This window comes from Petromyzon marinus, assembly GCF_048934315.1.
Source record: "Petromyzon marinus isolate PM22_M1 ecotype Great Lakes invasive population chromosome 76 unlocalized genomic scaffold, UKy_Petmar_22M1.pri1.0 chr76_unloc.3, whole genome shotgun sequence".
Classification (NCBI taxonomy): domain Eukaryota; kingdom Metazoa; phylum Chordata; class Hyperoartia; order Petromyzontiformes; family Petromyzontidae; genus Petromyzon; species Petromyzon marinus.
This window is the reverse complement of record NW_027422620.1, coordinates 928,919-953,989: the sequence shown is the minus strand read 5'-3', so window position 1 is coordinate 953,989 and position 25,071 is coordinate 928,919. Positions and strand designations below refer to the sequence as shown.

The 25,071-nt window shown below is 56.6% G+C and overlaps 1 protein-coding gene across 1 annotated transcript in view; it reads left to right on the top strand.

Moving 5' to 3' along the window:
• Positions 1-25,071, top strand: part of LOC116958346 (transcription initiation factor TFIID subunit 1-like) — a 101,305-nt gene that overhangs the window by 8,624 nt on the left and 67,610 nt on the right. Inside the window, 10 exon segments of the mRNA XM_076058570.1 lie at positions 426-597; positions 3,131-3,604; positions 10,441-10,829; positions 11,547-11,840; positions 13,769-14,018; positions 18,786-19,430; positions 20,111-20,263; positions 22,946-23,107; positions 23,732-23,859; positions 24,797-24,904. Coding sequence (XP_075914685.1) covers positions 426-597; positions 3,131-3,604; positions 10,441-10,829; positions 11,547-11,840; positions 13,769-14,018; positions 18,786-19,430; positions 20,111-20,263; positions 22,946-23,107; positions 23,732-23,859; positions 24,797-24,904 — 2,775 coding nt within the window.

Below are 25,071 nucleotides of genomic sequence, written 5' to 3'. Positions count from 1 at the left end.
GGATGACTGAGTGAGTGGGTGTGTGAGTGGGTGAGTGAGCGGGTGGCTGGGCGAGGTGAGTGGCGAGGTGAGTGAGTGAGTGGATGGTTGAGTGGGTGCGTGGGTGGGTGAGTGAGTGAGTGGGTGAGTGAGTGGGTGAGTGATTGGGTGAGTGAGTGGGTGAGTGAGTGAGTGAGTGGGTGAGTGAGTGGGTGAGTGAGTGGGTGAGTGTGTAATTGAGTGAGTGGGTGAGTGAGTGTGTGAGTGGGTGAGTGAGTGGGTGGTTGAGTGAGTGGGTGAGTGGGTGAGTGAGTGAGTGGCTGAGTGAGTGGGTGTGTGAGTGGGTGAGTGAGCGGGTGGCTGGGCGAGGTGAGTGGCGAGGTGAGTGAGTGAGTGAGTGGATGGGCGAGTTGGTGAGTGACCAGCTCTACCCCTCACGGCTGCAGGAGAGCAAGAAGCACCTGGCTGGACTGGGAGCGCTGGGTCTGGGCTCCCTGATCCAGGAGATCACGCAAAGCAACGAGGAGGACGAGGAGGACGAGGAGGAGCGGCACAACGAGGACGACGATGGAGAGGACGACGGAGAGGACGAGGATGGCAACGGCGACACCACGGACGGTGACGCGGGGAGAGAGACGCGGGGAGAGAGAGACGCGGGGAGAGAGACACGGGGAGAGAGACGCGGGGAGACACGGGGGGAGAGACACGGGGAGAGAGACGGGGAGAGAGACACTGGGAGAGAGACGGGGAGAGAGAGACACGGGGACAGAGGCGGGGAGAGAGACACGGAGGGAGAGACGTGGAGAGAGACGCGGGGAGAGAGACGGGGAGAGAGAGACACGGGGAGAGAGACGCGGGGAGAGAGACACGGGGAGAGAGACGCGGGGAGAGAGACACGGGGAGAGAGACACGGGAGAGAGACGCGGGGAGACACGGGGGGAGAGAGACACGGGGAGAGAGGCGGGGAGAGAGACACGGAGGGAGAGACACGTGGAGAGAGACACAGGGAGAGAGACGGGGAGAGAGAGACACGGGGAGAGAGACGCGGGGAGAGAGACACGGGGAGAGAGACGCGGGGAGAGAGACGCGGGGAGAGAGACGCGGGGAGAGAGAGACGCGGGGAGAGAGACGGGGAGAGAGAGACACGGGGAGAGAGACGCGGGGACAGAGACACGGGGAGAGAGACGGGGGGAGAGAGACGCGGGGAGACGCGGGGAGAGAGACGAGGGGAGAGAGACACGGGGAGAGAGAGACGCGGGGAGAGAGACACGGGGAGAGAGACACGAGGAGAGAGACACGGGGAGAGAGACACGGGGAGAGAGACACGGGGAAAGAGACACAGGGAGAGAGACACGGGGAGAGAGACACGGGGAGAGAGACACGGGGAGAGAGACGCGGGGAGACACGGGGGGAGAGAGACACGGGGAGAGAGGCGGGGAGAGAGACACGGAGGGAGAGACACGTGGAGAGAGACACAGGGAGAGAGACGGGGAGAGAGAGACACGGGGAGAGAGACGCGGGGAGAGAGACACGGGGAGAGAGACGCGGGGAGAGAGACGCGGGGAGAGAGACGCGGGGAGAGAGAGACGCGGGGAGAGAGACGGGGAGAGAGAGACACGGGGAGAGAGACGGGGGGAGAGAGACGCGGGGAGACGCGGGGAGAGAGACGAGGGGAGAGAGACACGGGGAGAGAGAGACGCGGGGAGAGAGACACGGGGAGAGAGACACGAGGAGAGAGACACGGGGAGAGAGACACGGGGAGAGAGACACGGGGAGAGAGACACGGGGAGAGAGACGTGGGGAGACACGGGGGGAGAGACACGGGAAGAGAGTCGGGGAGAGAGACACGGGGAGAGAGACGCGGGGAGAGAGACGGGGAGAGAGAGACACGGGGAGAGAGACGCGGGGAGACACGGGGGGAGAGACACGGGAAGAGAGTCGGGGAGAGAGACACGGGGAGAGAGACGCGGGGAGAGAGACGGGGAGAGAGAGACACGGGGAGAGAGACGCGGGGAGAGAGACGCGGGGAGAGAGACACAGGGAGAGAGACGGGGGGAGAGAGACGCGGGGAGACGCGGGGAGAGAGACACGGGGAGAGAGACACGGGGAGAGAGACACGGGGAGAGAGACACGGGGAGAGAGACGCGGGGAGAGAGACGCGGGGAGAGAGACGCGGGGAGAGAGAGACGCGGGGAGAGAGACGCGGGGAGAGAGACGCGGGGAGAGAGAGACATGGGGAGAGAGACATGGGGAGAGAGAGACACGGGGGGAGAGAGACACGGGGAGAGAGACACGGGGAGAGAGACACGGGGAGAGAGAGACACGGGGGAAGAGACAAGGGGAGAGAGACACGGGGAGAGAGACACGGGGAGACGAGGAGGGAGAGAGACGCGGGGAGAGAGACACGGGGAGAGAGACACGGGGAGAGAGACACGGGGAGAGAGACGCAGGGAGGGAGACACGGGGAGAGAGAGACACGGGGAGAGAGACACGGAGAGAGACATGGGGAGAGAGACACGGGGAGGGAGACGCGGGGAGAGAGAGACACGGGGAGAGACACGGGGAGAGAGACACGGGGAGAGAGACACGGGGAGAGAGACGCTGGGAGGGAGACACGGGGAGAGAGAGACACGGGGAGAGAGACACGGGGAGAGAGACACGGAGAGAGACATGGGGAGAGAGACACGGGGAGGGAGACGCGGGGAGAGAGAGACACGGGGAGAGACACGGGGAGAGAGACACGGGGAGAGAGACGCTGGGAGGGAGACGCGGGGGGAGAGACGGGGGGAGGGAGACGCGGGGGGAGAGACGCAGACACACACACACACGCGCCGCATGTGTGTGTGTGTGTCAATGTGGGGAGCGGTAGTGTAGTGGTTAGCGCTACGCTGCGCTATGAACCTGGCCGCCCGGGTTCGATTCCCGCCCACGGCCAACACCGGCGATCGTGATTATCCGAACCGGTCCCTGGGCCTCCCCCAGGTCGACTCGGCCTCAAACGAGTACCCGGTGCGGTGTGCCGTGAACATCGGCACCGGGGGAGAGACAAAGGCGGCCGGGCGCAGTGCTGCCGGCCGGCCACCCCCTGTGTCACAGCGCCTGCCGGCGGCCTGTCGGGTCCTCACCGGGAGCTTTGTGTGGCCGTGAGCAGGCTGGGTGGCGAGCGGCCCGGACGCGGTGGACTACGCCGACATCACCGAGGTCGCGGACGACGACGGTGATGGTGACGGCGACGATGGCGACGAGGAGGCGGCTCGGTCCCGGAGCGGCATGGCCACGCTGAGACCGGAGCCTCGCGGTACCGCCACACTCACTCGCTCACCACGCTCACCACGCTCGCTCACCACGCTCACTCACCACGCTCGCCACGCTCACCACGCTCGCCACGCTCACTCACCACACTCACCACGCTCACCACGCTCGCTCATCACTCTCACCACGCTCACCACGCTCGCTCACCACGGCCATACCACGCTCGCTCACCACGCTCGCTCACCACGCTCGCTCACCACTCACGCTCGCTCACCACGCTCACCACGCTTGCTCACCACGCTCGCTCACCACACTCGCCACGGCCATACCACTCCGCTCACCACGCTCACTCGCCGCCCACTCATCGCCCACTGATCACCCACTTGCCGCCTCAACACGGTGGTGATGTTAATGGTGGTGATGTTGATGTCAGTAGTGATGGTGACGATGGTGATGACGATGATGATGATGGTGGTGATGGTAGTGGTGATGATGGTGATGATGGTAGTGGTGATGATGGTGGTGATGTTAGTGTTGATGATGGTGATGATGGTAGTGGTGATGCTGATTATGTTAGTGTTGATGATGATGATGGTGATGATGGTAGTTGTGGTGATGGTAATGATAATGTTAGTGGTGATGATGGTGATGATGTTAGTTTGGATGCTGGTGATGATGGTAGTGGTGATGGTGATGATGTTAGTTTTGATGATAGTGATGATGGTAGTGGTGGTGATGGTGATGATGGTAGTGGTGATGATGGTGATGATGGTAGTGGTGATGATGGTGGTGATGTTAGTGTTGATGGTGATGATGGTAGTGGTGATGCTGATTATGTTAGTGTTGATGATGATGGTGATGATGGTAATTGTGGTGATGGTAATGATAATGTTAGTGGTGATGATGGTGATGATGTTAGTTTGGATGCTGGTGATGATGGTAGTGGTGATGATGGTAGTGGTGATGGTGATGATGTTAGTTTTGATGATAGTGATGATGGTAGTGGTGGTGATGGTGATGATGGTAGTGGTGATGGTAATGATAATGTTAGTGGTGATGATGGTGATGATGTTAGTTTGGATGCTGGTGATGATGGTAGTGGTGATGATGGTAGTGGTGTTGGTGATGATGTTAGTAATTTGTGTGTGCTGGTGATGATGGTAGTGGTGGTGATGGTGATGATGGTAGTGGTGATGCTGATGATGTTAGTGTTGATGATGGTAGTGGTGGTGATGGTAGTGGTGATGATGGTAGTGGTGATGGTGATGATGGTCGTGGTGATGGTGATGATGTGAGTTTTGATGATGGTGATTATGTTAGTGTTGATGATGGTAGTGGTGGTGATGGTAATGATGTTAGTGTAGATGATGGTAGTGGTGATGATGGTAGTGGTGGTGATGGTAATGATGATGGTAGTGGTGATGATGGTAGTGGTGGTGATGGTAATGATGATGGTAGTGGTGATGATGGTGATGATGGTAGTGGTGGTGATGGTAATGATGGTGTTAGTGGTGATGATGGTAATGATGATGGTAGTGGTGATGATGGTGATGATGGTAGTGGTGGTGATGGTAAGTGATGATGTTAGTGGTGATGATGGTGATGATGGTAGTGGTGGTGATGGTGATGATGGTAGTGGTGGTGATGATGGTGATGATGGTAATGATGATGGTAGTGGATGTGATGATGGTGATGTGGTAGTGATGGTGATGGTGAGATGGTAGTGGTGATGATGGTGATGATGGTAGTGGTGGTGATGGTAGTGGTAATGATGATGTTAGTGGTGATGATGGTGATGATGTTAGTTTGGATGCTGGTGATGATGGTAGTGGTGATGATGGTAGTGGTGATGGTGATGATGTTAGTTTTGATGATAGTGATGATGGTAGTGGTGGTGATGGTGATGATGGTAGTGGTGATGATGGTGATGATGGTAGTGGTGATGATGGTGGTGATGTTAGTGTTGATGATGGTGATGATGGTAGTGGTGATGCTGATTATATTAGTGTTGATTATGATGGTAATGATGTTAGTGGTGGTGATGGTAATGATGATTGTTAGTGGTGATGATGGTGATGATGTTAGTTTTGATGCTGGTGATGATGGTAGTGGTGATGATGGTAGTGGTGTTGGTGATGATGTTAGTTTTGATGCTGGTGATGATGGTAGTGGTGTGTGATGTGATGATGGTAGTGGTGATGCTGATGATGTTAGTGTTGATGATGGTAGTGGTGGTGATGGTAGTGGTGATGATGGTAGTGGTGATGGTGATGATGGTCGTGGTGATGGTGATGATGTGAGTTTTGATGATGGTGATTATGTTAGTGTTGATGATGGTAGTGGTGGTGATGGTAATGATGTTAGTGTAGATGATGGTAGTGGTGATGATGGTAGTGGTGGTGATGTAATGATGATGGTAGTGGTGATGATGGTAGTGGTGGTGATGGTAATGATGATGGTAGTGGTGATGATGGTGATGATGGTAGTGGTGGTGATGGTAATGATGGTGTTAGTGGTGATGATGGTAATGATGATGGTAGTGGTGATGATGGTGATGATGGTAGTGGTGGTGATGGTAATGATGATGTTAGTGGTGATGATGGTGATGATGGTTAGTGGTGGTGATGGTGATGATGGTAGTGGTGGTGATGATGGTGATGATGGTAATGATGATGGTAGTGGTGATGATGGTGATGATGGTAGTGGTGGTGATGGTGATGATGGTAGTGGTGATGATGGTGATGATGGTAGTGGTGGTGATGGTAGTGGTAATGATGATGTTAGTGGTGATGATGGTGATGATGGTAGTGGTGATGATGGTAATGATGATGGTAGTGGTGGTGATGGTAATGGTAATGATGATGTTAGTGGTGATGATGGTGATGATGGTAGTGGTGGTGATGGTGATGATGATGGTAGTGCTGATGATGGTGATGATGGTAGTGGTGGTGATGGTAGTGGTAATGATGATGTTAGTGGTGATGATGGTGATGATGGTAGTGGTGGTGATGGTAATGATGATGTTAGTGGTGATGATGGTGATGATGGTGGTGGTGGTGATGATGGTAGTGGTGGTGATGGTAGTGGTAATGATGATGTTAGTGGTGATGATGGTAGTGGTGGTGGTAATGATGGTGTTAGTGGTGATGATGGTAGTGGTGGTGATGGTAATAATGATGTTAGTGGTGATGGTGATGATGGTGTTAGTGGTGATGATGGTGATGATGGTAGTGGTGGTGATGGTAATGATGATGTTAGTGGTGATGATGGTGATGATGGTAATGATTGATGTAGTGGTGATGTAATGATGATGGTGTTAGTGCTGATGATGGTGTTAGTGGTGATGATGGTCGTGGTGATGCTGCGATGATTTGTGCCAGACAGACGATGACGATGACTCCGATGCCGATGGGGATGATCGACTCCAAACTGATGCCTCCACCTCCTCCACCCTCCTCCGCTCGTCCGTGGGACTCGATGGGACGACGGAGGGGGCCCCAGGGGACCCACAGGGATCAGAGGGTCTGGTGAGGACATTGCCCCATCGCTACACCCTATCACTATCCCCTATCAGTATCACTACCCCCTATCACTATCACTACCCCTATCACTATCACTACCCCTATCACACCCCTATCACTACCCCTATCCTACCCCTAATCACTACCCCTAGCACACTACACTACCCCTATCACTACCCCCTATCACTATCACACCCCTATCACTACCCCCTACACTATCACTACCCCTATCACTATCACTACCCCCTATCACTATCACTACCCCCTATCACTATCACTACCCCTATCACTACCCTATCACTACCCCTATCACTACCACTACCCCTATCACTATCACTACCCCCTATCACTATCACTACCCCTATCACTACCCCCTATCACTATCACTACCCACTATCACTACCCCCTATCACTATCACTACCCCTATCACTACCCCCTATCACTATCCTACCACTATTACTACCCCCTATCACTATCACTACCCCTATCACTACCCCTATCACACCCCCTATCACTATCACTACCCCCTACACTATCACTACCCCCTATCACTATCACTACCCCCTATCACTATCACTACCCCATATCACTATCACTACCCCCTATCACTATCACTACCCCTATCACTATCACTACCCCTATCACTACCCCCTATCACTATCACTACCCCCTATCACTATCACTACTCCCTATCACTATCACTACCCCCTATCACTATCACTACCCCTATCACTACCCCCTATCACTATCACTACCCCCTATCACTACCCCCTATGACTATCACTACCCCCTATCACTATCACTACCCCCTATCACTATCACTACCCCTATCACTATCACTACCCCCTATCACTACACCCTATCACTATCACTACCCCTATCACTATCACTACCCCTATCACTACCCCTATCACTATCACTACCACTATCACTACCCCTATCAGTACCCCCTATCACTACCACTACCCCTATCACTATCACTACCCCCTATCACTATCACTACCCCTATCACTACCCCCCATCACTATCACTACCCCCTATCACTACCCCTATCAGTACCCCCTATCACTACCACTACCCCTATCACTATCACTACCCCCTATCACTATCACTACCCCCTATCACTATCACTACCCCCATCACTACCCCCTATCACTATCAGTACCCCTATCACTATCACTACCCCCTATCACTATCACTACCCCTATCACTATCACTACCCCCTATCACTATCACTACCCCCATCACTACCCCCTATCACTATCACTACCCCCTATCACTATCACTACCCCCTATCACTATCACTACCCCCATCACTACCCCCTATCACTATCAGTACCCCCTATCACTATCACTACCCCTATCACTATCACTACCCCCTATCACTATCACTACCCCCTATCACTATCACTACCCCCTATCACTATCAGTACCCCCTATCACTATCACTACCCCCTATCACTATCACTACCCCCTATCACTATCACTACCCCCATCACTACCCCTATCACTATCAGTACCCCTATCACTATCACTACCCCCTATCACTATCACTACCCCCTATCACTATCACTACCCCCTATCACTATCACTACCCCCATCACTACCCCTATCACTATCACTGCCCCCTATCACTATCACTACCCCCTATCACTATCACTACCCCCTATCACTATCACTACCCCCATCACTACCCCCTATCACTATCAGTACCCCCTATCACTATCACTACCCCCTATCACACTATCACTACCCCAATCACTATCACTACCCCCTATCACTATCACTACCCCCTATCACTATCACTACCCCCTATCACTATCACTACCCCCTATCACTATCACTACCCCCTATCACTATCACTACCCCCTATCACTACCCCCTATCACTATCACTACCCCTATCACTATCACTACCCCCTATCACTATCACTACCCCCTATCACTATCACTACCCCCTATCACTATCACTACCCCTATCACTAACACTACCCCCTATCACAATCACTACCCCCTATCACTATCAGTACCCCCTATCACTATCACTACCCCCTATCACTATCACTACCCCCTATCACTATCACTACCCCCTATCACTATCCTATACCCCTATCACTATCAGTACCCCCTATCACTATCACTACCCCCTATCACTATCACTACCCCCTATCACTATCACTACCCCCTATCACTATCACTACCACTACCCCCTATCACTATCACTAATACCCCTATCACTATCACTACCCCCTAACACTATCACTACCCCCTATCACTATCACTACCCCCTATCACTATCACACCCCCTATCACTATCACTACCCCCTTCACTATCACTACCCCCTATCACTATCACTACCCCCTATACTATCATACCCCATCCTACATACCCCCTATCACTATCACTACCCCCTATCACATCTTACCAAAGTTTCACTACCCCCATCACTATCCTCCCCTATCACTATCAGTACCCCCTATCACTATCACTACCCCCTATCACTATCACTACCCCCACTTATCACTACCCCCTATCACTATCACTACCCCCATCACTACTCCCTATCACATTACTACCCCCTATCACTATCACTACCCCCTATCACTATCACTACCCCACCCCCATCACTACCCCCTATCACTATCAGTACCCCCTATCACTATCACTACCCCCTATCACTATCACTACCCCCTATCACTATCACTACCCCCTATCACTATCACTACCCCCTATCACTATCAGTACCCCCTATCACTATCACTACCCCCTATCACTATCACTACCCCCTATCACTATCACTACCCCCTATCACTACCCCCTATCACTCTCACTACCCCTATCACTATCACTACCCCCTATCACTATCACTACCCCCTATCACTATCAGTACCCCCTATCACTATCACTACCCCCTATCACTATCACTACCCCCTATCACTATCACTACCCCCTATCACTATCAGTACCCCCTATCACTATCACTACCCCCTATCACTATCACTACCCCCTATCACTATCACTACCCCCATCACTACCCCCTATCACTATCAGTACCCCTATCACTATCACTACCCCCTATCACTATCACTACCCCCTATCACTATCACTACCCCCTATCACTATCACTACCCCCATCACTACCCCCTATCACTATCACTGCCCCTTATCACTATCACTACCCCCTATCACTATCACTACCCCCTATCACTATCACTACCCCCATCACTACCCCCTATCACTATCAGTACCCCCTATCACTATCACTACCCCCTATCACTATCACTACCCCCTATCACTATCACTACCCCCATCACTACCCCCTATCACTATCAGTACCCCTATCACTATCACTACCCCCTATCACTATCACTACCCCCTATCACTATCACTACCCCCTATCACTATCACTACCCCCATCACTACCCCCTATCACTATCACTGCCCCTTATCACTATCACTACCCCCTATCACTATCACTACCCCCTATCACTATCACTACCCCCTATCACTATCACTACCCCTATCACTACCCCTATCACTTTCACCACCCCTATTACTATCCCTATCACTACTCCCATCACTACCCCCGTCACTACCCCCTATCACTGTCACCACCCCTAACCCCCACTTCCTCCCCCCCCCCCCCCCACCTCGTCCACCTCCTCACCCCGACCTTTGTACCGGCAGCGGCGGACGACGCCGGCGGCGCCGCCGCCTCGTCCGACGAGTCGGCTTCGGCCTCCTCCTCTGGCGGCGTTCCCGGGGGCCTCATCCTGCCGTCCATCATCGCCCGCCCCGCCACCGCCTCCTCCTCCTCCTCCTCCTCCTCCTCCGACCTTGACACCGACTCCGCGTCCGGCTCGGAAGGAGCCGAGACGGCCGGCGGCGGCGCCGGCGGCGGCGGCGGCACCGGCGGTGGCGGCACCGGCGCTGGTGGAGCCGACGGGATCTCCTCTTCGTCGTCGTCGGGGGAGGACAAGGCGCTCACCCTCCCGCTGGCCGGCCTCGTCCGGAAGGACGACTCGAGGAACATGCCCAGCGTCACCGAGCTCTTCCCAGAATTTCGCCCGGGAAAGGTGACGGAGGGTGGCGGTGGTGGGTGCTGGTGGTGGTGGGTGCTGGTGGTGGGTGCTGGTGGTGGCTGTGGTGGCTGTGGTGGCTGTGGTAGTGGTGGTGGGTGCTGGTGGTGGCTGTGGTCGTGGCGGTGGTGGGTGCTGGTGGTGGTGGGTGCTGGTGGCTGTGGTGGCTGTGGTGGTGGTGGTGGGTGCTGGTGGTGGCTGTGGTGGTGGCGGTGTCAGTGGCGGTGGTGGTGGAGGTGGTGGCTGTGGTGGTAATGTTCGTTGCTGTGGTGAAGGTGGCGGTTGTGGTCACGGTGGTGGAGGTGCCGGTGGTGGAGGTGGCGGTGGTGGTGGTTGCATGAAATGTGGTAGTGGAGTGGTTAGCGCAGCACTGTGCTACAATTCAGTCATTACTCCGTCTCCCCTCCTCCGTGTCTCCTCCTCCTCCTCTTCCTCCGTGTCTCCTCCTCCTCCGTGTCTCCCCTCCTCCGTGTCTCCTCCTCCTCCTCCGTGTCTCCTCCGTGTCTCCTCCTCCTCCTCCTCCTCCGTGTCTCTCCTTCTCCGTGTCTCCCCCACGTCTCCTCCTCCTCCGTGTCTCTCCTCCTCCGTGTCTCCCCCACGTCTCCTCCTCCTCCTCCTCCTCCTCCTCCTCCGTGTCTCCTCCTCCTCCTCCGTGTCTCTCCTCCTCCGTGTCTCCCCCTCGTCTGCCCCCTCCCCCCTCCCCCCCCCCCCCAGGTGCTGCGTTTCCTGCGCCTCTTCGGCCCCGGGCGCAACATCCCGTCGGTGTGGCGCAGCGCCCGTCGCAAGCGCAAGAGGCGCCACCAGCAGCAGCCGGCGCCACCGCAGCCGCAGCAGCAGCAGCAGCAGCAGGGGCAGCAGGGGCAGCAGCAGGGGCAGCAGCAGGGGGGCGCGGCGGACGACGCGGGGGGGGCCGGGGCGGGCGAGGAGGAGGAGGAGGGGAAGTCCGGCTGGGCCTTCTACCAGAACCCCGCGCCCGCCAGTGCGGAGCAGTGCCTGTCGGACGACGAGGTGCACGCACGGCCCCCTATCCACCCCCCGCCGCGTGTCTCCCTCTGCCTCTCTCTTCACACGTCTCTCTCCACGTCTCTCTCCACGTCTCTCTCCACCTGTGTCTCCACCTGTGTCTCCACCTGTGTCTCCACCTGTGTCTCCACACGTCTCTCTCCACGTCTCTCTCCACTTGTGTCTCCACCTGCGTCTCCACCTGTGTCTCCACCTGTGTCTCCACCTGTGTCTTCACACGTCTCTCTCCACGTCTGTCTCCACCTGTGTCTCCACCTGTGTCTCCACCTGTGTCTCCACCTGTGTCTCCACCTGCGTCTCCACCTGCGTCTCCACCTGTGTCTCCACCTGTGTCTCCACCTGTGTCTTCACCTGTGTCTCCACTTGTGTCTCCACCTGTGTCTCCACCCGTGTCTCCACCCGTGTCTCCACCTGTGTCTCCACCTGTGTCTCCACCTGCGTCTCCACCTGCGTCTCCACACGTCTCTCTCCACGTCTCTCTCCACCTGTGTCTCCACCTGTGTCTCCACCCGTGTCTCCACCTGTGTCTCCACCTGTGTCTTCACACGTCTCTCTCCACGTCTGTCTCCACCTGTGTCTCCACCTGTGTCTCCACCTGTGTCTCCACCTGCGTCTCCACCTGTGTCTCCACCTGTGTCTCCACCTGCGTCTCCACCTGTGTCTCCACCTGTGTCTCCACCTGTGTCTCCACCTGTGTCTCCACCTGTGTCTCCACACGTGTCTCCACCTGTGTCTCCACACGTCTCTCTCCACGTCTCTCTCCACCTGTGTCTCCACCTGTGTCTCCACCCGTGTCTCCACCTGTGTCTCCACCTGTGTCTTCACACGTCTCTCTCCACGTCTGTCTCCACCTGTGTCTCCACCTGTGTCTCCACCTGTGTCTCCACCCGTGTCTCCACCTGTGTCTCCACCTGCGTCTCCACCTGCGTCTCCACCTGTGTCTCCACCTGTGTCTCCACCTGTGTCTCCACCTGTGTCTCCACCTGTGTCTCCACACGTGTCTCCACCTGTGTCTCCACACGTCTCTCTCCACGTCTCTCTCCACCTGTGTCTCCACCTGTGTCTCCACCTGTGTCTCCACCCGTGTCTCCACCTGTGTCTCCACCCGTGTCTCCACCCGTGTCTCCACCTGTGTCTCCACCTGTGTCTCCACCTGTGTCTCCACACGTCTCTCTCCACGTCTCTCTCCACCTGTGTCTCCACCTGTGTCTCCACCTGTCTCCACCCGTGTCTCCACCCGTGTCTCCACCTGTGTCTCCACCCGTGTCTCCACACGTCTCTCTCCACTTGTGTCTCCACCTGCGTCTCCACCTGTGTCTCCACCTGTGTCTCCACCCGTGTCTCCACACGTCTCTCTCCACGTTTGTCTCCACCTGTGTCTCCACCTGTGTCTCCACCTGTGTCTCCACCTGTGTCTCCACACGTCTCTCTCCACGTCTCTCTCCACGTGTCTTCACACGTCTCGCTCCACCTGTGTCTCCACCTGTGTCTCCACCTGCGTCTCCACCTGTGTCTCCACACCTCTCTCTCCACGTCTCTCTCCACCTGTGTCTCCACCTGTGTCTCCACCCGTGTCTCCACCTGTGTCTCCACCTGTGTCTCCACCTGTGTCTCCACCTGTGTCTCCACACGTCTCTCTCCACGTCTCTCTCCACGTGTCTTCACACGTCTCGCTCCACCTGTGTCTCCACCTGTGTCTCCACCTGCGTCTCCACCTGTGTCTCCACACCTCTCTCTCCACGTCTCTCTCCACCTGTGTCTCCACCTGTGTCTCCACCCGTGTCTCCACCCGTGTCTCCACCCGCGTCTCCGCCCGCGTCTCCGCCCGCGTCTCCCTGTCCCCACGTGTCTCCACCTGCGTCTCTCCCGCGTCCACCGCCCCCTGCCCCCGCCTCCCCCCAACGCCCGTGCAGATGACGATGATCGCCCCCGTGGAGGGAGGGGGCTCGTCGCTGGGCTCGCGAGGCCCCGGCGGGCCCCAGAGCGAGCCCCGCGTGGCCGCTTGGCGCTACGGCCCGGCGAGCCTCTGGTACGACATGCTCGGCGTGCCGCCCCACGGCCTGGGCTTCGACTACGGCTTCCGCCTGCGGGCGCACGGCCCCTCGGCCGCTGGGGGCGCCGGTGGCGCCGCCGCCGCCGCCGCCGCCGCCGGCGGTGACCAAGGTGACCGTCTCCGCCTCGCAGCGTCCGCCTCGTGTGATAGGTGGTGTGTGTTGTGGTACGGCGAGCGGTGGTGTCGCGGTTAAGCGCGAACCCACGACCTCCTGTGTACCGGGCGAGGTAGTCAACATCTCCCAGCCGCCGGGATGCCTGTGTGTGTCTGTGTGTGTGTCACTGTGTGTGTCTGTGTGTGTGTCACTGTGTGTGTCTGTGTGTGTGTGTCACTGTGTGTGTCTGTGTGTGTGTGTCACTGTGTGTGTCTGTGTGTTACTGTGTGTGTCTGTGTGTGTGTCACTGTGTGTGTCTGTGTGTGTGTGTCACTGTGTGTGTCTGTGTGTGAGTGTCACTGTGTGTGTCTGTGTGTGTGTGTGTCACTGTGTGTGTCTGTGTGTCACTGTGTGTGTCTGTGTGTGTCCGTGTGTCACTGTGTGTGTCTGTGTGTGTGTGTCACTGTGTGTGTCTGTGTGTCACTGTGTGTGTCTGTGTGTCACTGTGTGTGTCTGTGTGTTTGTCACTGTGTGTGTCTGTGTGTGTGTCACTGTGTGTGTCCGTGTGTCACTGTGTGTGTCTGTGTGTGTGTGTCTGTGTGTGGGGAGCGGCGACACGAGTTCGATTCTCGCTCACGGCCAACACCAGTGACGATGATCTGGACCGGTCCCGGGCCTCCCCTAGGTTGACTCGGCCTCAGATTAGTACCTGGTGCGGTGTGTAAACATTGCCACTAGGGAGACAAAGGCGGTCGGGCGTGGTGCTGGCCACCCACCCCCTCGTGTACCGTTCCGGCCTTCATAGGTGCTCGCTAACAGCACTTGCCCCTACAGTCTGCTCAGGCTATACGGGGAGTCTTTGTCTTGTAGTGTCTGCATAACAACCCCCTACCTCCTCGCTGGTGCCGGGCGGTAACGCTGTGGTGAGCGGTGCCACTGGGGGAGGGCCAATTGAGATTTGCCATTCCCCCTCATAGCGTTTGTAGCCACCACAACTGCCGAAGGGGGTTCTGGATGGGTGCGGGGGGCTGGTAACCCCTCCACCTCCAACCTACGTGGAGAAAAATATCCAACTAAGACTTGTGCCGGAGGCCCGGGGGGGACAGGCGTCTATGACGTCTCCTGGCCAAACCCCATTTGGCGGAGTCAGGAGACTGAATCTCTACCCTCGGGGTTCCTCCAGAAACGGCAAAAAGCCACTGCGAGTGACCATGTGGAACGCTCACTGCGGAGGAGAGGCTGCCACTCCTCTGTCGGGAGCTGGACCGGTACCGCCTGGATCTCTGTGGTATTCAGGAGGTCCGGTGGACCGGCTCTGGCTCCTGCCACCATGAGGGGTGGACAGTCTTCTACTCGGGGCAGGAGACTGCCAAACAACAGGGAGTGGCTCTTCTTCTGAACAAAACAATGAAGGGGGCGTGGGAGCATGGCGGTGAGGTGTGGGAAGCTGTAAGCCCCAGGCTACTTTGGGCTCGTCTTTGCATCAACCGGAGGCGAGGAGTGGTGGTCGTGGTTACTTATGCCCCCACCGAAGACGAACATCCGTGGAGAGATGCAGGCAAGACCGATGAGTCAGATGCCTTCTATGACCTGTCACAGGTGCTGCTAAAGTGGCTCCTCGGGATAGAGTCATCATGTTGGGTGACTTCAATGCCCGAGTTGGTCATGATGCTGGCACCTGGTCTGGAGTGATTGGAAGGCAATGGGCCAGATCAGCTCAATAACAACGGTAGGAGGCTGCTAGACTTCGGTGCAGCCCATGGGCTTGTAATTACCAACATGCTGTTCCGGTGTCAGCGCATCCACACAACATCATGGATGCATGCTGGGTCCAAGCAAGAACATCTGCTGGACTACAAAGTGACGGACCAGCGGATGCGAGCCCATGTCCTTGACACCAGGACCTACCGTGGAGCTGATCTGCCCTCTGACCATCGACTTGTCATCTGTAAGATGCGCCTGCCATTCTTCCACTCCGGTGGTGGGTGTACACCCAGGACCCCATTCAAACCCATAGTGGCCTGGTCTCAGCTAGCTGATGAAAGTTGCCAGCGAGAATTTCACCATCACTTGCGGCTGGGGTTGGCATCGTGCCCCCGTCCTCCGACCCCCTGGAACAGGTTTGCAGATTTGCTGAGCATTTCTGAGGTCTTGGGGTAGGGAATAATCCCTCAGCCTGGAAAACATCATGCGGCAAAGTGGGGATAACCCAAGCAGGCTGCGGTGCCTCAAACATTGGACTCCGGCAATCCGGAGTCTGAGACCAGGAAAGGCACCGGGCAGAGATGATCTCCCAAGCGAAATGCTGAGGGAGGGTTGCGTTTGTGCACAGACTGCCCTACATGATCATAATAACAGTCTGGACCACTGGACGGGTTCCGCAGGATTGGAAGGATGCCCTGGTGGTCCCTCTCTTTAAGAAGGGGGACCCCGCACAGACTGTAACAACTACAGGGGCATCTCAATCCTCAGTGTGCCGGGAAAGGTCCTGGCAAGGATTATTCAACATCGCCTTGCCAGGCACGCTGAGGAGAGGCTTGCGGAGCCCCAATGCGGTTTCAGGAAAGGGCGGTCCTGCACAGATGCCATATTTTCTGTCTGTAGGGAATTCCAACAAGACCTACATCTCTGCTTTATTGACCTGGTCAAGGCCTATGATGCCATCAGTAGGCCTGGGCTCTGGGTTGTTCTTCGTGCTTTTGGAGTACCTGATCCTCTGCTCACGATCATTAAGGACCTTCATGATGGTGAGCGGGCCCGGGTAAAACTATGTGGCCAGGAGTCAGAGCCATTCCCTGTTCACCTTGGGGTGCGACAGGGATGTCCTTTGGCTCCCACATTATTTAACATCTATTTTGACCACGTAGTTCGTGAAGCCTTCAATAGCTGTACCGGGGGAATCTCCATTTGGTACAGATATAATGGGAGGCTGATCGATGCCCGGGTGTGGTCAAGGGATGGCTCCCTATTGCTCAACCACGTTATGTATGTCGACGATTTGGTAATAGCTGCTCATTCAGAGGAGGAGTTGGAGACGCTACTGCTGAGACTGGAGCGTGCCACTAAGAGGTGGGGCCTTACCATCAGCCCCACCAAAACTAAGCATCTGCCTGAGTATTTTGTACCATCGGTCACTTCACCCCCACAACTCCTAATCGGTGATGGGGCAGTTGTGGAGAGAGTGGAGAGTTTCCAATACCTGGGCAGTGTGCCTATGACCGACTCCAGTTTAACAGAAGAGGTCTCACTCCGAATCAGTCGAGCGGCAATATCTTTTCATCGGTTGCGTAACGCTGTGTGGAAGCTACCTGGTCTGTCGCTCCGCACTAAGGTTCAGGTCTTCTCGGCCACGGCCATGCCCTGGGGCATCGGCTGGTTAACTCATTCACCTGGGGTCTGTCCCGTGACCTCCTGCTAGCGGAGGTCACGGGACTTTGTAGCCACTTGACGTGACCTTAATGTGCACTTAACCTGGCAAAAAGCGCCGTGGTGACGTAGCAGCCACTTGGTGGCGAATGGCGGTTGTTGTTTGCCGTTGTAGTGTGTCCGTGTAAGCCGGGCGGCTAAAGCACAGCAGGTTGTCACAGTAGGGGGCACAGGTGGTGCATCAGCCAGTCGTCTCAGTCATCTCAGTCAGTTGACCCGTGGCACCTGCCGGGTCTGCCCCATGACCTCCTGCCAGCGGGCGTTCGACACTTCACGTGGCCTCAACGTGCACCTGGCCTGGCACAAGCGCCGGTGGCCAATGGCGGTTGTTGTTGTTGTGAGTATGAGTGGCGGATGGTGGTGGTGGTTGTTGTTGGTGTTGTGAGTATGAGTGGTGGATGGTGGTGGTGGTTGTTGTTGTGAGTATGAGTGGCGGGTGGTGGTGGTTGTTGTTGTTGTGAGTATGAGTGGTGGTGGTTGTTGTTGTGAGTATGAGTGGCGGATGGTGGTGGTGGTTGTTGTTGTGAGTATGAGTGGCAGATGGTGGTGATGGTGGTTGTTGTTGTGAGTATGAGTGGCGGGTGGTGGTGGTTGTTGTTGTTGTGAGTCTGAGTGGTGGTGGTGGTTGTTGTTGTTGTGAGTATGTGTGGCGGATGGTGGTGATGGTGGTTGTTGTTGTGAGTATGAGTGGCGGGTGGTGGTGGTTGTTGTTGTTGTATGAGTGGCAGATGGTGGTGGTGGTGGTTGTTGTTGTGAGTATGAGTGGTGGGTGGTGGTGGTTGTTGTTGTTGTGAGTATGAGTTGCGGGTGGTGGTGGTTGTTGTTGTTGTGAGTATGAGTTGCGGGTGGTGGTGGTTGTTGTTGGTGTTGTGAGTATGAGTGGCGGGTGATGATGGTTGTTGTTGTGAGTATGAGTGGTGGTGGTGGTTGTTGTTGTGAGTATGAGTGGCGGGTGGTGGTGGTGGTTGTTGTTGTGTATGAGTGGCGGGTGGTGGTGGTGATGATGGTTGTTGTTGTTGTGAGTATGAGTGCTAGATGGTGGTTGTTGTTGTTGTTGTGTACGAGTGGCGGATGGTGGTGATGGTGGTTGTTGTTGTTGTGAGTATGAGTTGCGGGTGGTGGTGGTTGTTGTTGTGAGTATGAGTTGCGGGTGGTGGTGGTGGTGGTTGTTGTGTATGAGTGGTGGGTGGTGGTGGTTGTTGTTGTGTATGAGTGGTGGGTGGTTGTTGTTGTTGTTGTGAGTATGAGTTGCGGGTGGTGGTGGTGGTGGTGGTTGTTGTGTATGAGTGGTGGGTGGTTGTGATGGTTGTTGTTGTTGTTGTTGTGTCTCACTCAAACCGTCCGTCTCCCCCCCCAGCGTTGCCAGGAGGCTGCTCGGCCGCCGCCGCCTCCTCCGACAGCGCCGCCGCCGCCGCCGCCGCCGCCGCCGCTGAGGCAGCGCTGCCGGAGCCGGACCCCCGCGTTCGCGAGGCCGTCAGGCACCTCACGGGCCGTGCCGACGACGACGACGAAGACGACGACGACGATGACGTCGCCGACGTCGCCGCCGAAGAGCCGGGAGTCGGCGTCGCTCCGTCGGCCGCCGCCCCGGCAACAGCCGCCCCCCTCCCAGCGGCGACGGCCTCGTCGTCGTCCTCCTCCTCGTCGTCCTCGTCCTCCTCCTCCTCGTCCTCCTCCTCCTCCTCCTCGTCGTCCACCTGCTCGCCCGCCGAGGCGGCCGCGAGAGCCGACGAGGCCGCCCCCCCGGCGGGGCCGACGGCCGGCGGCGGCGACGAGCGGGGAGCGACGGCGGCCAAGAAGAGGGCGGCGGCCCTCCTCGCCGAGGTCCCCTTCCCAACCGACGAGCACTTTCTGATGGTGGCGCAGCTGCCGTGGGAGGAGGACATCGTGTGGAACGGCGAGGACATCCGGCACCGCGCGCCCAAGTCACAGCGCGTCAGCCACGCCGGATGGCTGCCCACGAGCGTCACCAGGAACGCCATGGCCTACAACGCTCAGCAGGGTGAGGCCCTGGGGGGTGGGGTGGTGGGTGGGGGGTGAGGTGGGGGGTGAGGTGGGGGGGTGAGGTGGGGGGGTGAGGTGGGGGGTGTGAGGTGGGGGGTGAGGTGGGGGGTGGGGGGTGGGGTGGGGGGTGAGGGAGGGGCTGGCTGCCCACGAGCTTCACGAGGAACGCCGTCGGCCTACAACGCTCAGCAGGGTGAGCGGCGACGTCACATCTGTCATGTCACCCGCATGCGGCAGCGTCACGCAGCGTGCCTGATGACGTCACGCAGCGTGCCTGATGACGTCACGCAGCGTGCCTGATGACGTCACGCAGCGTGCCTGATGACGTCACGCGGCGTGCCTGATGACGTCACGCGGCGTGCCTGATGACGTCACGCGGCGTGCCTGATGACGTCACGCGGCGTGCCTGATGACGTCACGCGGTGTGCCTGATGACGTCACGCAGTGTGCCTCGTGACGTCACGCAGCGTGCCTGATGACGTCATGCAGCGTGCCTGATGACGTCACACTCCCCCCTCCCACCAAACCCTCCGTGCGGGCCGTCTATTAATCCAAGACAAGATTCCAAGTCCGTGGGCCGGCCAGTAACTAAAAACACCGCCACACACACCTCACCTGACCACTCGTCTCTCACTCGCCCGGCCCCCCCCCCCCCCCCGCTCGGCCCCCCACTGCAAGGCCTCAACCGGAGCAACAGCTGGCTGTCGTGCTCCGCTGTGCCCCCCACGCCGCCAAAGCCGGGGCCCCCCACCGCCTCGGGAGCCGGCAAGATGGGCAAGGAGAAGCAGCCGGGACAGCAGCAGCAGCAGCAGCCCACGGCAGAGGGCGCCGGTGAGGCACGCGGTGACGGTGACGGGGGTGGACTAATCTCCATCTGTTCCATCTCACTCCCTTCTCTGACGCCGTGCGTGGACTAATCTCCATCTGTTCCATCTCGCTCCCTTCTACACCGTGTGGACTAATCTCCATCTGTTCCATCTCACTCCCTTCTACACCGTGTGTGGACTAATCTCCATCTGTTCCATCTCGCTTGCTTCTCTGACGCCGTGTGTGGACTAATCTCCATCTGTTCCATCTCACTCCCTTCCACACCGTGTGTGGACTAATCTCCATCTGTTCCATCTCGCCCCCTTCTCTAACGCCGTGTGTGGACTAATCTCCATCTGTTCCATCTCACTCCCTTCTACACCGTGTGTGGACTAATCTCCATCTGTTCCATCTCACTCCCTTCTACCCGTGTGTGGACTAATCTCCATCTGTTCCATCTCACTCTCTTCTACCCCGTGTGTGGACTAATCTCCATCTGTTACATCTCACTCCCTTCTAACACCGTGTGTGGACTAATCTCTATCGGTTCCATCTCACTCCCTTCTACCCCGTGTGTGGACTAATCTCCATCTGTTCCATCTCACTGCCTTCTACACCGTGTGTGGACTAATCTCCATCGGTTCCATCTCGCTGCCTTCTACACCGTGTGTGGACTAATCTCCATCTGTTCCATCTCACTCTCTTCTACCCCGTGTGTGGACTAATCTCCATCTGTTCCATATCACTCCCTTCTACACCGTGTGTGGACTAATCTCCATCTGTTCCATCTCGCTGCCTTCTACACCGTGTGTGGACTAATCTCCATCTGTTCCATCTCACTCTCTTCTGCACCGTGTGTGGACTAATCTCCATCTGTTCCATCTCACGCCCTTCTACCCGTGTGTGGACTAATCTCCATCTATTCCATCTCGCTCCCTTTTACACCGTGTGTGGACTAAGCTCCATCTGTTCCATCTCACTCCCTTCTACCACATGTGTGGACTAATCTCCATCTGTTCCATCTCACTCCCTTATACCCGTGTGTGGACTAATCTCCATCTGTTCCATATCACTCCCTTCTACTCCGTGTGTGGACTAATCTCCATCTGTTCCATCTCGCTCCCTTCTACCCGTGTGTGGACTAATCTCCATCTGTTCCATCTCACTCTCTTCTACCCGTGTGTGGACTAATCTCTATCTGTTCCATCTCACTCTCTTCTACACCGTGTGTGGACTAATCTCCATCTGTTCCATCTCACTCCCTTCTACACCGTGTGTGGACTAATCTCCATCTGTTCCATCTCACTCCCTTCTACCCGTGTGTCGCCTCTGAAACGTCGTGATTTAATTTGAGTTGTTTCCATCAGGCGCAAGGGAGTTTGTGTTACCTCTGACACGTCGTGATTTAATTTGAGTTGTTTCCATCAGGCGCAAGGAAGCTTGTGTCACCTCTGACACGTCGTGATTTAATTTGAGTTTCCATCAGGAGCAAGGAAGCTTGTGTTTGTGTTACTTCTGACACGTCGTGATTTAATTTGAGTTGTTTTCATCAGGCGCAAGGAAGCTTGCGTTGCCTCTGACACGTCGTGATTTAATTTGAGTTGTTTCCATCAGGCGCAAATGAAGTTTGTGTCGCCTCTGAAACGTCGTGATTTAATTTGAGTTTCCATCAGGAGCAAGGAAGCTCGTGTTTGTGTTGCCTCTGACACGTCGTGATTTAATTTGAGTTTAAAAAAAAACATTTTTACCTATGTGACTTTACCGAAAAATACCCATGGAGTATGGATTCCTGCAGTCACAGAAACTTCCAATCAAGATTGAGCTGCTCTCGAACCTTGGTATCGTGGCGCGGTTACCCGAAGGCGGTTTAATTGCGGGAGGACGGCACTCAAGGCCGAGGTGTAAGATAGGGCTACACAGCGAAACCTTGGGTTGCGGGTAACTTGGCCTGCGAGTGTTTTGCGGGTCGAGGTAGAATTTGTAACAAGTATAAATTTGACGGAACGAGCGAGGGAGGGCCTTGGCAATACGAGTAGTAGTACGTGCAGACACTTTGTACTGCCGAGCGTCACGTGATCACAACCGATGTACGAGTGCTTTGACGTGCGAGTGCTTTGGATTACAAACACGTTTCCGGAATGAATTATGCTCACAATCAAAGGATTTATTGTACTGTAGTTTAGTTTTAGTTTGACAGCTCGCCACCACCAGCGACCCCTCACCGTGACCTCTCACCGTGACCTCTCACTGTGACCTCTCACCATGACCTTTCTCATCGTGACCCATCACCATGACCTCTCACTGACCTCTCATCGTGACCTCTCACCGTGACCTCTCTCACCGTGACCTCACTTACCGTGACCTCACTTGCCGTGACCTCTCAGTGACCTCTCTCATTGTGACCCCTGTCATTGTGACCTCTCTCATCGTGACCTCTCTCATCGTGACCTCTCATCGTGACCTCTCTCATCGTGACCTCTCTCATCGTGACCTCTCACCGTGACCTCTCACCGTGACCTCTCTCACCGTGACCTCTCTCACCGTGACCTCACTCACCGTGACCTCACTCACCGTGACCTCACTCACCGTGACCTCACTCACCGTGACCTCTCAGTGACCTCTCTCATTGTGACCTCTGTCATCGTGACCTATCTCACCGTGACCCCTCACCGTGACCTCTCACCTCGCGACCTCTCACCTCACCAGAGGAGGAGCACAAGACGTGGTACTCCATCTTCCCCGTGGACAACGAGGAGCTGGTGTATGGCCGCTGGGAGGACTCCATCATCTGGGACGACCAGATGATGGAGTCCATTCCCTCGCCTCCCGTGCTCACCCTCGACCCCAACGACGAGAACATCACGCTGGGTGCGTCCGTGACAGTGACCCCACCCCTACCCTGCCTGCACGTCACCCTGCCTGCACGTCACCTTCAGTGACTCCTCCTCCTGCCTGCACGTTACCTTCAGTGACTCCTCACCCTGCACGTTACCTTCAGTGACTCCTCACCCTGCACGTCACCTTCAGTGACCCCTCACCCTGCACGTTACCTTCAGTGACTCCTCCCCCTGCCTGCACGTTACCTTCAGTGACTCCTCACCCTGCACGTTACCTTCAGTGACCCCTCACCCTGCACGTTACCTTCAGTGACTCCCCCTTCCTGCACGTTACCTTCAGTGACTCCTCCCCCTTCCTGCACGTTACCTTCAGTGACTCCTCCCCCTTCCTGCACGTTACCTTCAGTGACTCCTCCCCCTTCCTGCACGTTACCTTCAGTGACTCCTCCCCCTTCCTGCACGTTACCTTCAGTGACTCCTCCCCCTGCATGCACGTTACCTTCAGTGACTCCTCCCCCTTCCTCCACGTTACCTTCAGTGACTCCTCCCCCTTCCTCCACGTTACCTTCAGTGACTCCTCCCCCTTCCTGCACGTTACCTTCAGTGCCGCCCCTCCCCCCGTCCACTTAACCTGTGACCTCTGTGGCCCCCCCAGAACTGGCCGAGGAGAGTGAGAACACTCCGCCCAGCTCCCCCAGCAAGGAGTCCAAGAAAGAGCCTCCGCTCAGGCGCAGCAAACTGCTCCTGGGCAAGGCCGGCACCTCCAAGGATGATGCCCAGCAGGTGATGACAGGGAGTGGTGGGGGGGTGGTGAGGGATGGTGAGGAGTGGTGGGGAGTGGTGGGGAGTGGTGGGGGGTGGTGGAGGGTGGATTGCGGTGGGGGGTGCGGCTCAGAGGTCAGAGGTCGCGGTGCCGGAGCCGCTGAGATCCAGGGTACCGCTCCGGGTTTCAGTTGCATACAGACTCAGCACACAGAGACCCACAGACTCACCACACACAGACCCACAGACTCACCACACAGAGACCCACAGACTCACCACACAGAGACCCATACACTCACCACACAGAGACCCACAGACTCACCACACAGAGACCCACAGACTCACCACACAGAGACCCACAGACTCACCACACAGAGACCCACAGACTCACCACACACAGACCCACAGACTCACCACACAGAGACCCACAGACTCACCACACAGAGACCCATACACTCACCACACAGAGACCCACAGACTCACCACACAGAGACCCACAGACTCACCACACAGAGACCCACAGACTCACCACACAGAGACCCACAGACTCACCACACAGAGACCCACAGACTCACCACACAGAGACCCACAGACTCACCACACAGAGACCCACAGACTCACCACACAGAGACCCAGACTCACCATACAGAGACCCACAGACTCACCACACAGAGACCCACAGACTCACCACACAGAGACCCACAGACTCACCACACAGAGACCCACAGACTCACCACACAGAGACCCACAGACTCACCACACAGAGACCCACAGACTCACCACACAGAGACCCACAGACTCACCACACAGAGACCCACATACTCACCACACAGAGACCCACAGACTCACCACACAGAGACCCACAGACTCACCACACAGTGACCCACAGACTCAGCACACAGAGACCCACAGACTCACCACACAGAGACTCTCACCCTCTCCCCTCCCGACCCCCCAGCGGCTGAGCCAGGGTTCGACACGGGATCCCTGGAACCTCTCCAACGACGAGTTCTACCACCCCAAGCAGACGAGCGTCCGCGGAACCTTCGGTGGCAACATCATCCAGGTGAGGGGGCGGGGAGGTGGTGGTCGCCCCTCCGTGTCTCCCTCCGTGTCTCCCTCTCTGCCTCTCTCCGTGTCTCCCTCTCTGTCTCCCTCTGTGTCTCCCTCTTTGTCTCCCTCCGTGTCTCCCTCCGTGTCTCCCTCCGTGTCTCTCTCTGTGTCTCCCTCCGT